Source organism: Lepisosteus platostomus, chromosome 7, assembly GCF_059453375.1.
Source record: "Lepisosteus platostomus isolate fLepPlt1 chromosome 7, fLepPlt1.hap1, whole genome shotgun sequence".
In the NCBI taxonomy this organism is placed as follows: Eukaryota; Metazoa; Chordata; class Actinopteri; order Semionotiformes; family Lepisosteidae; genus Lepisosteus; species Lepisosteus platostomus.
The window spans coordinates 64,326,100-64,340,551 of NC_142617.1; the positions used below are offsets into that span (position 1 = coordinate 64,326,100).

Below are 14,452 nucleotides of genomic sequence, written 5' to 3' on the forward strand. Positions count from 1 at the left end.
CTAGGGACTACAGCAATGGGTAAACGAGTTAACCGTTAGTAGGGCTTTCAGGCCCCACTAGAGCAGTCTAACTTTTTTTTTTTCTTGATCATTGGTGGAAACCTTTTTGAAATAAGAAACAGGTTAAAGATTCTGAAATGATGCATCCGCTGTATCTGCAAACCAATATTTATGAACCAGGTCCAATATTGCAGCATTCTCACCCGATTTATCTTTTATTTCTGGAAAATGTGAAAAATAGCATTGCTTGGTGATTGTCAAAAATCTGAAAAACTACAAGCTGTAGTTCCTGCAGTGAACTGCTGCAAGACAGATGGCAGCCCTGGTTGTTAACCTGAGCGGATTTCTCTTGAACAGAATGCAGTTTCACATGTACCTCTGACGAGGACAGTCCTGCTTAGTGAACTTTGAGAGAAATGTTAAAGGTAAATGCAGAGGGAATCGTGTTAGCCTCATGGTGTCTATGAAATTTTTGCTCCACTGCATTGAAATGTCAAAGGCTAGTAAAAGCTGCAAAACAAGCAAATTGGTTTTTTGTTTCAGCATTTCTCAGGTACACAGACTTTTTTTTTACAGCATGTGCTTTTTTATATTAAGATGAGTCACAATGAAATATTTCCTTTTTGTCCTTCAAAATAATGCTGTGTTCCGTCTCATTCCATTAATTGGTTAAAAGCCGAACAGGAAGTCTAATGAAGAACTGAATTGAAGAACCATGTGATTTACTGAAACCAGCAAAAAACCTCTTTGTATTGATATTTAACCCCCAAAAAAGTGCAGATGACACTCGCTGGAGCATAACCTTGAAGAAAATGGCAATTACTGAGTATTTACTGTAGCGGTAATTCAAGAACTCCATTCCGCAGATAAGAGACTTTATCTTGCCCTTATGTAGCACTACCTGTGTTTTGTCTAAATAAAATTGTCAATGAGCCTCCTTTCAAGAGATAAGCTAAAAGTTTCGAACAAGGAACAAAAACCACATACTGTACTTTCCCTTTGGTAGCTTTTAGAGTTCCGTGCAATATCCTTATTGACCTTTTAAACAAAAATAAATGTGGGGCTTGAGATGTTAAGGCACTGCCATTTAGTTTTCACTCGTCAACCTTGGCATGTGGTATGCACTCTGCGAAAGCCTTATTGACAGAGCAGTCGGGCATAAAGTCCCTTGTTTCCAGACCAAGTGGCACAATTATGCGAGGTCACTACAGAGGCCGTAAGTCAGTAAAGTTCCCCCTTTCTTGTTCTCCTCTAAGGGATGTATTGATTTTAATTTTCTGCTTAACGTCCAGGGGCAGGTTGCAAAGCTTCTCCCAGATTTTATTAGTATTTGTTTCAGTGTGAGCAACATCTTGATGACCAAATTTCTTATTTACTTATTTGTACCCATTTTGTCAGGTCAACCACAGGCCACAATCAGCCCTTTATTGTTGAGTGTTTTGAGCCTATCTGATGTTTGTTGCTTTTGAACCAGTTTGTCTCTCACAAGTCCTTAAATTTATCACGATTTGAGCTCACCTTTAACGACCGGGTTACCTGCAGACTGAAATGGAATTCTGAAGATTCTTGTGATCCTCCAAAAGGTATCCCAAAAAGTTAATTCTATAGCCAAGCCATAACGGCACAGCAGCTATAATATGGCAGTTGTGGACATGAACCGAAGATACAGGCTGTTTGTGTGGCAGATCACTTCTCCACCTATGCCATTAGTTTATTTTCCTGATGTGTACTCTTGCCATTTTTCGATTGTTTTATACAAGGAATTAATTCAGCTCTCCCTTGGAAACACGTAACTGCTTCTCAAGCTACCCTTCACAATAGGACAAACGCCTTCTGTGAGTCAAGCTGTTCCACAGTTTAAACCTGGAACTCCTCTCTGCTTGATCATGTTCCCTGCTGCCTCCTAGCCAGCTAGAGCTGAAAGCAGGCAGGGAGGTGGCTTTGAGAGACTTCTCCTTAACAGTGCCTCCCTTTAGACTGACAGGACTCCCAGCCCATCCCAGGTGGAGCTGAGCTGGACAGTCTCCACGTGAGGTGGCCACAGTTGGAGAGATTTGCTGTAGACCCGAATCTCAGAACATAAGCACTGCAAAAATAATGACGTCGGTCTTTCTGCGACTGTGAACTTTAATTTCTGCACTACTTTTTAAAAGTTGTGCTTAGCTAGTTTATCTGTGAAACTGAGGCTCCAACCTCTTGGCCGTGCTTTTGAAAAACAACATTAAACAAATAATCTGGATAGGAACCCAAACATTGTCACACCCTCCTAACTCTGGCTCCAGCTGACAGGGAAAAATATCTGCTTGATGTGGCAGCAGTAAATACTCCGCACCAACCTAAATTGTTTTCCCTTCTCTTGTGTTAGTAATAAGGGGATGAAGAGACGGTGGCCTGTATCAGGGCATTGTTCTTTAAGGTTACTGGCTTTAAAGTGTGCTGTCTGTTGGCACCTGTTTGTGCTGTTTCCAGAAATGACAGCATCAAGCAGCAGCTCGTTTGGTGGTCGGTGTTCCCTTCCTCATCCTGTGCCCAGTTTGTCCCAGATCATCAGTTTTTTCCCCTTTTTATAGACTCTTATCTCACACCACACAAAGCAACAAGTTTTTCTTCCTCCTTTTTGTTCCAAACAATAGCTACTCTGGAGCTGCTCACATTTTCAGCACTAAATGTCAGCATTTCATTTTTCTTTTCAGCGTTTTCTCTTTTATTCTTCAAGCCATGTCTGAAAATCCACTGCGTGCCTCCGAGTGGAGGATTCTGCAGTCCGCTGTGTAAGGCACCTCATTGTGCGAGAGGAAAATCTCTTCTCCCAAGGGTTCTTTCTTTTCTCTTCTCCCTTTTGTACAGGAAAGGTCATTTGTGTCAATGTGCCTTAATCCTGCCTGTTTACATATGATTAAGTGAAGGAGAGCAGCCAGAGGGATGAAATCCCCTTCGTCAATAGGACACAGCTTCGTTTTTAACTTCCCGGGAATGGGAATGGGTTAGGTTTTTTTTCTGGGCATTTATTGCGGGAAAATAAATTAGACCAACGCATAGACAGTGGACCAGCATCTTGCTGCATCCAGCTGGAACTGTGAGGCAGCATAATCTAGGTTGTGCAATAACTTTTTTAGCCGTTTTATTCATGTGCTCTGTATGTTGCTGATCACTGTCCTTTTATTATTATTATCTGTAGTGTTTTCCCTAAACTAGATACCAAGTTAGATACTGGAGAAATCTGAACGTTCCTTGACGGCAGTGGAGAGTTCAGACCAAATACCCCCGTTTCCCTACTGGCAACACATTAGTATGTCATTCGAGTCTTCATCTGAATCCTTCAGGTTTGTAACTTGTATGATGTATGGGGAAGCCTCAGATGGAAGCTCATGTCTGGTCTGACTATGAGCCATTCTCATTTATGTTAGGATCTGTTTTCCCTCTTCATTTCTTTTTCCTTGAGTGCCACTTCATATTGGTTACATGACACTGCGAGCGAGTTTATTTTGACAGATTCCATCATTAGCACTGAGGGGTATAATGTAGGATCAATAAACCAGCCTCTGCTGGACTGAGGTCTTTGTTGCTGGATGGACATGTCGGGTTTCTAAAGGGGCACTGAATACCTGTCAACTCACATTGGCTATATTTATCCTATCAGATATGTAGAAAACCTTTATAATACCAAATCTGTTTGATGGGTGCATACATCTTGGATGTGGCACAGGCCTCTGTCCTTGAGTATTCTCCTGTTCTGTCTGGATGCTCTTGACTGAAATGCCTCATTCTCTTTTAGGCAGATCTTGAGTTAGGAAGGATCTTTTGTTTGGCCATTGGCATTGCTCTAGCTTCCCAATTAGCAATTGTTCTAATTAGCAGGAGGGAGTGCTGTCGTTTAGTCCCATCACAGCCTTGGGAAAGCCTGCTGTGCGGGTGCAGGCGGGGCAGTGCTTTGTGGTGTTCGCTATGTCAGATCTGTGCATCTGGGGGAAAGAACTGAAAGGAGGATGTGGAGACTGCCTGGAGCGAGCCCCTGCAGCTCACTCTGTCGGTTATCTTGGTGGTGAGAGGCCAACGCCACTTCGCCTCTCTGTGCTGATTCATGCACTTGCATACAGTACCCTTGTAATGACTCTGTACTGGCATTCCATTAGTGGATGTGAAGGGACCTCCACTCAGAGCTATAGGCTTGGTTTCACGCTGTTCTGTGATATGCATCACCCTGAGCTGAGACATTTGCATTGTGTAACTGGTTTGTGAGTAATTGATGGCATGCAGCAGGCACCATCTTATCGCCTTCACATGAATCTACTGTACAGTCACATATTCAGGATGGCTTCAGGTGTCAGTAAAATAATAAAACTTGGCTTTTTTTCAGAGTTTGGGGCCAGCTCTGTAGGAGAAAAGGTTCTGTCATTCACATCTATTCTCCATTGCTTAAGACCTCAGCAGACCAAAAAAAAAAATCATATAATCCCTATGGGAAATCCCACTATGGGACCTTTACTTACCCAGCCTAAGTGGTTTTGGGAGTAGGTTTCAATTGAGTTGTGAGATGCTTTGCTGTGTTATAATACTCTGTTCTTACTGGGAGTGCAGCTAAAAAAAAAGTGCTTACTTTGGCACCGACTTCAGAGGATTAAAAGGGCTCTAATTTTTTGACAGGCATTGTCAGACATGCAGTCTCTTCAATAACTTCGTCATGAAGGAGGTAACTGTTTTATGTCCTTGAAAATGATCGACGTGAAGGGATTCAAAGTACTTACTTGATGTTGGGGGGGGGAGAAGAAACTACTAACTGAAACTCAGAAATGAGACACTGTTATAGATGAAGCCTTGTCATCTCCTCACAGGATCTGAATGGGTGACAAAGGCAAATCATCTGTGGGGTTTCTGGACTGGAGCCCTGTTAGTGTGACTTTCATTCTGCAGTACTCATCTAATGTGGATCTCTTCCGTAAGGTCAGAATTTCCTCCTTGGGGCACTCCAGGAATAAATAATCACGGGCTCCAACATGCTTGTAGAGATGTTTTAAACAAGTCAACCCATTGTTAAAAATGTCAGGTGTCTGACACTTCTGTCTTGAGCTACACTTTTTTTTTTACTTGAATCCACGAAAATCAACCTTCGGGTTTATGAAAAATTCATGTACGATATAAATCTATTTATATCAGGTGAAATCTGAAGCAAGCAACACTAATTTTTAAATCCAGGGTTATGCAGGGGCAGTAGTTCGCACTTTGATACAAAACACTACCTGAGAGAGGTAGTGATGGTGACGGGGCTCTCAGCAATGTGCTCCCGAGGACAGCCAACTCATTTTAGTGGGGTGGGGGGGAGGATTAATAATGTACCAAGATGATGGAACTCATATAAGCACCCCTGTGGCGTGTTTTTAGACAAAAAAAAATTAATTTTCCCACCCTGAGACTGCTGTGTTTCATCAAAACTCCATGTAGAATTAAGTCAATTAAAGCCAATTAATACATACAAACATTAAACGTGTTCAAATAACTAATTTATTTTTTTTCCTCCTTTGAGTCGTAGATGTATAAAAAGACCCAATCTCAAAGGAGGCCACTTTTAATTATATCGTCTTGTTAATTGTAATCATTGAGCCAACCTTGAGCGTACAATGAGCAGCACAGGTGGCCAATCATGCGCATCTCCCCCAGGGAGAGAAGTGTGCATGTGAGAGTAAGGGTCAGGCTGGTTTTTGACTCCCTTTCAAAGTGGGCAATTTTGTAAGGGGGTGGGGAGAGAATACAATAGGAGCTTCTGTCATAAACCATTACAATCGGATCGGGAGAGAATTTATTTTTCAGTAAAAAAATAACTTGTGTGAAATGAACGGCTCCACACTGTACTGCTTTCCACATTAAGCTTGAAAAAGGCCATGAGTGACAATCCATCATTCCATTACTGTACCGTGACCTCTGCTCCCTGCTCCCCGGTCTGCGTGTTGTGGCAGTCAGGTGTTCGGGCTGGCAGCCGTGTGAGCAGTGCAGGCAGGCTGGCGTCCTGCAGTCCTGTCTCTGCAGAGCGTGGACGAGAGAGTCGGGATAATGAAGTCCTGTTGGTCCGAGAGAGTTATTGTCTTTTTCAGGGGAGCTCCCCCCCGAGCGAGGAGTGGCGGCATGAGTAATGGGCCAGATGACACCGTTATTAACGGCAAGCGTTTCTACTGTCCCCACCGCGCGGGCTGGGCGGAGCTCCCGTCACTAACCCGCTGCCGATTAACCGGCAAACCACAGAGCCTTGCCTCTGCACATCGGATATCGCAGCTGCTCACCGGGTGTTAGGAACGGTTCAGTGTTAGCAAGTGGGCAGGAGGGTTGCGCCACAAAGGAGAATTTTGAGTGGATTTTACCCAGGTCTGGCCGAGATGGGGGCGTTTCAGTCTTACCCCTGTGAGCACCACCATGGTCTAAAATAATGTGTTTCCTTTTTGCCCTTATTTTCTGTAAAATGTATCTCTCCTCCTTATCTGGGATCCGGTGGCCAGAATTGTCAAGAGCGTATTGCTCTCCTCAAGTGAGCTTATATTATTTCCCGCCTGTGCTGACGTGACCCCTTGAAAAGACTCGAGAGACAGGTGGCAGATCTCTCACTCACCTGGGATATTCTCGCACGGATGCATTGGTGGGTTTGGATGTTGCTGGGTGATCGTCGATCGCTTTGGGCATGTGCTCTTCCTGTTCGATATCGTGCACTGACGCCTCGCTCCCATACAGCAGTTTGACACTGTTGGCCCATCCACGTCCTGAGAAGCCCATCTGTTTGTCGTCAGTAATAAATTCTGCTCATGTGCAAGCAGTAATAAAGATATGCTGTGCTGCAAAGCTGTTGCTTTCATCTCATGCTAGCTCCAAATGCAACCGAGCAGTATGTGTAGCACTTCAAGTGTAGAGGCTGTATGAATGGAATATAATAAACTCAGTGCACAAACATGGTGATAACCCTGAGGGTAGGGTGAATGTTCAGGCTATGGTTAGGATTTGCGGTTTGTAATTAATCTGAAGTAGAGATTGGTTATTTGCAGAAGGCGGCTTGTTCCGTCTGTAATAGTTCATACATTCTTTTTTTAAGAGCTGGCTTTTTATCCACCTCTGAAGTTTATTTTCACAATGCCTGACCCAATGTGTGACTTTGACATGGATTTTGTTTCTGTTCTCTCTCTAGATCTTTGGAGATTATTACCATTTCCAGCATCGCGCCGTGGTGAAGAGATCCCTGATGGAGCACCGATCGAGACACGCGAGGCTGCAGAAGGAACCTCAGGTAGAGAGAGGAGCCAGGTTGCTCTGAACCAGAGGCAGGGTGCCATTGTCTTCCCATTGCAAGACCTCAATCCAGGGCGTACTTTCCTTGTAGTAGTAATAATAATTCCTAACACTTTTATATAGCACTATAGCTCCACTCAAAGCGCTGTACATGTAATGGGGACTCCCTTCCACCCCCACCAGTGTGCAGCCCCACCTGGATGATGCGACAGCAGCCATAGTGCACCAGAACGCTCAGCTCTCAGTGGAGAGGAGAGCAGAGTAGTCAGTTCATAGATGGGGATTATTTTTACAAGCCACAAATAATTTGGTCAGGAAACCAGAGTAACAATGCTTTGAAAGATGACGTCTTTTTTACAGTTAGTCTTACCATCACTATACTGGGACTAGGACCCACACCTCCTCCAGCAGCAGCCTTAGCTTTCCCAGGAGTCTCCCCTCCAGGTACTGGCTAGGCTTACACCTGCTGAGCTTCAGTGGGTTGCCAGTTGTGAGTTGCAAGGGAATTTATAGCTCAATCCCTGGATTGATCTGGCTTCTGAAAATCCTTTAAACTACCCAGAATTTAAATTGCACAGTTGGCTTTGCCTGTTTGTAATAACATCCCATACCGGTATGATGATGGTGTTTGATACACAGGTGCATTGTTTTGTAATTTGGAAAAAAATGTGTTCAAATTTGAGATTCAGCAAGGATGTGGGAGAAAAATGCCCCGGTGAAATGACCGAGAGGATGATTTGTGTGGCAACATCACAGAGCAAACTCTTAGCAAGAAAAGTGCTCATGCTCCACCGTCATTTATCATATCGTAGTTATGAATAATTCTGACAGAAGCTGCAACATAAGCATTTTTTTGTTAATTTTAACCCCCAAAGCTGTTTGGTATGTTTTTATTTCCTTTTGAGGTAATTAAACTCCCCCCCTAAAAAAATGTCAAGACATAAGCGTTTGCTTGGCTAAAACCCAAACACATATTGTCTTTCTAGATTTATTGGTGGATGTGGCCAAAGTCACTCACTGATAAAAAGGAACTGGGCACAATGTTAAAATGCATGCCTTGGCTGACTGACAGTTCTTTCAGTGTGACAGTGTGAAAAGACAGTGGCAGGCTTACAGTTTCAGTTCCAGTGACTGTGGCTGTAACAGTACATACTGCAATACAGCACAAGTCGGACGTCAAAGGTTTAAAATTATTTTAAGGTTTTTTTTTTTCTGTGGTTCGTCACTAAAAAGCAGAAGTTGATGCAGTACTCCATTCCACTTTGCATCATCTTGTAGTGGCCACACTCGTTCTGCTTGTGTACTGTATATCCTTATACTGAAGGGGGTTCTTTATAATTGGATATAGTTATACTAGGAATTCAGAGGTGCTGTAGCATCTGTGTTCTAGGCATCAGTCCCTGTTCAATTGTTCCTTCTTTAGTTATTTTGCCGTTGCAAGCCAAACTACATTTGCACCTATTTATGCAGATCAGGCATTTTACTGAAGCAATTTGAATTAAGGACCTTTCTCAAGGGTACAACAGCAGTGTGCCACTTAGGATTTGAACCTACAGCCTTCGATTTATGGAATGGGCTCCAGACTCATGCATCATTGAAGTGCAGGCACCCAGCTGGGTGATGTGTGGTAGTCACTGTGTGCCAGCAGCTTCATTGCACAGCAGTCTGGGTGGAGAAGGGAGACGGAGCTTGACAAATAAAGTGTGCACATTAGGCTAGATTGTTCAAGCCCCGAGTGAAATTTAGCCAGAATGTCAAAGTAAACAACCCTTCTCTTTTTGAGCAGTGGCATGGAAACTTAATTGACCAAGTAGTCAGCCATGATTTAACACGACACTTTAAATAATAATAAATTGAATTTATATAATAAACTGTACTTTTTTTTTAAAGTAGTTATCTGTTGATAAGTTTCCATTGCCTAATAGACAACGGTCTTCCAGTCTCCAGCAAACCTCCAAAGACTCTTTGGGGATCAATGACCTGTCATGGAGAAGCCAGTTTAGATGGGTTGGCAGGGTATAGATGTATTCATAGCTTTTAGAAATGAATCACGCCCATGAATTGTGGCAATAATACTCGTGCACTTTCCTTTCACAAATCCTTAAGATGTCCAGGAGTCTGACGATCTAGCGCTCTTAAATAAGAGAGAGGATCGTAAAGATTCTAAGTTTAACAGGGTGTCCGTGTGACTTACAGTGGTGGGCTGGAGTTATGTGCTGATGCAGCCTTTCAGTGAGCTGTAAGCTGCAGAATCAAATATGCCTGGATGCTTGTGTCCATGTTCCTCTTTGAGTGGAGGCTCTTAAGTTGACTTCCTTTTTTCTCAGGGTGTTTAGCTTCTCTTGGAGCGTTGCCTAGTGACTTGCTTCTTGTGTGAGCCATCCATGAATCAGCTGCTCTTGCACTGCCTTTAGGGCGCCTTTATGCTGTCCTGAGGTCACCTCTGACTTTTTGATGATGGCGCAGCCTCCACTGGTAGCAATTACACAACGCTGTGTGGGCATTGAGCCGTCTAAAAAACAGCCATTTTAAGCTCCGCATAATTGAGGAATGGGATATGCTAATGACTGCGTTTTAACTTGTTTGACAAAGAGGGGAGTAAAAGTCTCTTTTTCAGCTTGAAACGTTGTGGTGCTTTGCAGTTTGACTGGAAGAAGGGTAGCTACAGTATCATGTTAGCAGGGCTCGACTGCAATTGAAGATTGTGTCACCTTTGTTGTCTAACACAGACGAGTGATGAGGAGTTTGAATAATGACCCTATAAGGGCTTGCGTTTTTCACAGTCCTGGGCTCATTAAAGCCCACCCGGGGCCTCGGTGGGGTGCCCTCTCGGAAGCTGCGGATATTGCTTTCCACCTCGGGACCCATCCGTCTGCTCTGAAAGGGAATTCATTAGGCATCACCATTTGTGCTTGGCAGCTCTGAGAGCTCCTCTTAAATAACTCTGCAGCACTCGAAAGGGAGAGAAATGCCTTCTAGTGTTGAAGCCCTGGGCTGCGGCGTGTTAGATAAAGTTGAGTCTGTGCTCGGCTCAGAAGCCCTTCCGTGATCTGACAGCCTTTTAAAAAGCCGTTCTGTCACGGCAGGCAGTGCTCGAGCTCGTTCCAGATGAGCTTGCTGTCGGCGTCTGCAACCCAGACGTGCAGCTGTGGAAGTCACTGTGGTTTGGTTTCCCCGGCATATTTTCAGGTTGTTCACAGGCCTGTGTTGTGGAGTAGATGGTGGTAAAGACACATGGTTCTCTGATGGATAAGGGAGTTTGTGGACGGAGGGATATTTTATTTATAACAGGTGCAAAACAAAAACAAGATGGGGGGGGGGGGGAGAAACACAAGCCTGTAACTTCCACCCCCACATCAATCTGTCCTCATCTCTCCCTGCTCTCTCTCTTTGAGCTTGTCTCTGGATGGGATTTCCGTTTGAGCTGCAGCTCAGCTTCCTGTTGTTGAATTCCTTGGCTCCCAGAACACCACAGACAGACAGAGAGAGGACCCTCCCAGCTTCAAACAGCCTGGTTTCTGGCTGCGAAAGGTCAAACTTTTGTAGACTGAAACAAAAATGAGCGAGACTGTTATGTGCTCGTCTAGCATCAAGTTGAGCAAATCATTTTGCCTTAATGTCAATACAGTGTGAATCGAAGCATGACAACGCCAGGCTGCTGATGATACCTCATTGTGCAAGAACAGATTCCTTGATCAGAAAGTTAGAAGGTACTCAATTAAAGATGAAGTAGTAAACCTGTTTTTGTAGGCTGTGCTGTTTAGCGAGCACACAATGATTTGGTTGTGGTCTCGGCTGTCAAACCTGCACCTGAGGGTTGCTCAGCTGTGGATGCAGCCGAGCTGCAATGCTGGGGGAAGGGAGCGAACATTCAGCAGTCTTGGAACCACAAACTCGCTTATCGACCAACTCAAACATGTCAAGAGGCTGTACTGCAAACTAAAGCTTTTATAATCACCAACTTCATGTTCCATTTATAGATCTCATGAGGGGTCTCTTCTATTCTATCGAGCCTACCTTACATTTTTTGGGGGTGTTTTAAATTCTGCACGCAGTCTCCTTTTTCCGCAGCTGTGTTCCTTTCAAATTGAAATAAACCCTTCTTGCATCAGTGTTCTTAACTTGTTTTTGGTTGTGTGGAGCAGATGTTTCTTTTTTTGGATTCACACTAAACTACCCTTTTGCCTCAAGCTTCAAAACATGTTGGGAAGCATAAAGTGTTACACAATTCCTCTATCTTCTAATACCCTCCCCCCCTTAAAATCAGTAAACATGTTAAATATAGATAATTGTGATTGTTTCAAGCTGTTGTTCCAGAATTGATGTACAGTTAGTTTATTTAGAAATGACACTAACTGTGTATTGGCATGACAAGAACTGTGTGGACCATTGACACGTCGCCCTTTCATAAGACTTTAATTACAAATGAGAGGAAGCCATTTTGCCCATCTGTCCCATTTGATAGTAGTTAATCCGAGTATCCCATTCAGAAGTAAGGGAATCAGTCCCATAGTCCTTAGGGTAGAGGGACCTCCTGCTCCAAGCAGATTTCAATGCTGCGAGAACTGTGATCTCACAGGAAAAATAAACCTACTGAAATGCAAAGTGCTGACCTTGAAGTCTAAGCCTGAACTGATCTTTCACTGACTAGAGAAGCTTTGCAAATAAGTCTGGAATTCGTTCTAATGTTTTTAAACGTTCAATCTGGACATTATCTTTCTGAGATATCCTGTGTATTACATGCTCCATTACAGGCATGTAGTTGTACCATTTCATACAGCGTCAAAAATGTTCATACTGGTGCGTCAACTAAATTGGTAAAGGCTGTGACTGGGGGGAAAAAAGGTTCCAAAGTCCTCTTCAGCCATGCTGAAGAATACAAGTTCTAAAATGTTCTCTAGAAGTAGGATCAGTGTGGGAATTTTCTGTATTCCTGGACACGCCTCCAGCTTTTCCTTTCTTCCTGCTGACTCTGTTCTTTTGCTGGGAACAGTGGGACAGATGGCTTGTGCCAATTGCCTACGAGGACCTGGAGGGTAGGCCTTAGGAGGGAGCTGTTGGCCTGGACCTCCCTTCCCCCACCTTTTATAAACGATAAATGCTGATCTGCCTCCCTGACAATCTTCTTGAGCTCCATTTAATCACCTCGATCCAGCCCAGCTGCCTTGAGCCCAGCACATTCTCGATCCATTATGTAACTGTGTACATTTAAAGACCAAAAAAATCTAAGTGCTGCACCCCTTTTATTTAACTATTGTTCATCTGTGATCCCTGGAGAGACGTGGTTAGAGAACTCATACAGGTGAAAACAAAGGTTATGTTTTTTTGTTTTGGATGACAGGAGGTGTAATAAAATGGTTAGGATTTGCAGGACAGGGCAGGTTAAGTAGCCCTGGCTCGGGTCATGATGATCCTGGTCTTACTGTGGATAATCTGAGAAATTGGTTAGTGTGTGTGCATCACGATCAACTTGAAATCTAAATTTGACTGTCCCCACAAGTATAGTAACTCTGGAGCAACTGGCGCTGTGAGACCCAGCAAACAATTTTTTTCAAATATAAAAGTGCCAAAACAACTTCTTTTGGGGCTGGTGTGGTTCAATGTGGGATAATATTTTAACAAGATTAAAAATGGTACGAGCGTCAGTACAAGATTCTCGCAAATAGGGGAATAGAAACATGTTTAAAGTGTTTCAGGTGTGTTTGTGGAGAAAACAGACGGTCATTGTTTTTTTTTTTTTTCCCCCTGGACTGAATTAACAGCCCAGCTTGAACAAGGGGATCATCTCTGCTTAAGAAGGTTGAAATCCCATCAGGTCTGCGAGTGTGTCAGAGTCTGTCCTCCTGTACTAGAGTGGAGAGAGACAGGTTTTCTGATGAGTTGGCACAGATGATTGACAGTATTGCAAGCATGGCTCTTTTTCTAACAGGGCCCAGGGATTTGTTCACTCTACATATTTCATTGACTTTTAGTTTTGCAATTAATGCATTTTAATTTCTCCCCCCAGTGCTTGAAAGTGTCTCTCTATTACTGGGAGGGAGAAACACCTTTACAGAGAAATGCACATTTCAGATTTGTCTAGATGCTTCATAAAGGTGTGCCTCTCAAAGGTTGCATTTTTAATAATTGATGCTCTGGTGTTTGCATTAATATCTCCGTTATGGAGAATCTTTTTAATTTGGCCCTGCTAGGTGTCAATGCTCTGAGTTACACATGTTCAGCATTATTTTCAGGTATACTCAGGCATCTTGGCAGCATTAAGCATTATGAAGGCATTTTGTCAGGGAAACATACAATAACTCACTGAACTCTGCAAGGTCCCAAGGAGATAATTGTGTTTATTGAGATCAGAAGAAAATCTGGAGAGAGAGAGCTGCCTAATGGGGACACATGTAGACTGCACAGAGAATGCAGAGTGACAAATCAGCTCATTTGCAAGGCTGAACAAGATAGTCTGAGACAAGATTGTAAAGTCGTGTACAGAAGGATGTTAATGCCTTGTTTGCAGGAACAAAATTAGTCTCTGGAACTAGACAATTAGAAGGGTCTGTCTTTCTGTTTCAAAGTATGTTACGTTTTTCAGGTCAGTAAAGCAAAATAAAAAAAGGGGTAGGGTTGCTAAACTTTGAGCAACGGATTGCTTTCTTTAAAATTAAGAATCCCCATTTTTTAAAATTATATATCCACCCAATTTGGTTTGCAATTGTTCTACATCTCAGCTGGACAGAAATAAAAAAAGAGGAAGGTCTGACCTTCTCCTGCAACCCACCTCACTTTCGGCACTACATTCTCCACAGCAGCTTCATGCAGGTTAGTGCCGATTGCAGAAGCCTCCTTCATGGGGGCCACAAGCCTGCAGGTGTCTGGAAAGTCCCAGAGCTAAGAGAATCCTTGCTGGCTAATCCATACCAGTCCAGTCACCCGTTGCTATTGATCAGGATTGCCCCAAGAGGCAATGGTACACCGCCTCTTAGGGGAATCCTGGTCAATAGTCACCAGTGATGTGTCCTGGGGCCATCGTGACATGTGGATCATAGAGCTCGGCCTGCTGCTTAACTACCTTTACTGATTGAGCCATTCAGGAGCTCCTGTACTTTTTCCCTTAGTTCAGCTGTTCCATCCTTTTGGCTAAGCGTTATTTTCAAACACAGGCTGGCGTTATTTGTCAGCCACCTACACTACTCTGCAT

The 14,452-nt window shown here is 43.5% G+C and overlaps 1 protein-coding gene across 8 annotated transcripts in view; it reads left to right on the forward strand.

Moving 5' to 3' along the window:
* The window catches only part of LOC148659493 (furin-1-like), a 107,301-nt gene that overhangs the window by 46,035 nt on the left and 46,814 nt on the right, over positions 1–14,452 (forward strand). For all 8 annotated transcript variants that reach the window (XR_015940504.1, XM_088641792.1, XM_088641791.1 and 5 more), the window contains exon 3: positions 7,163–7,261. Coding sequence is in view for 7 of the 8 variants with exons in the window: in XM_088641792.1 (XP_088497918.1) it covers positions 7,163–7,261 (99 nt within the window). In the remaining variant the exon portion in view is untranslated. The remainder of the gene's footprint in view (positions 1–7,162; positions 7,262–14,452) is intronic.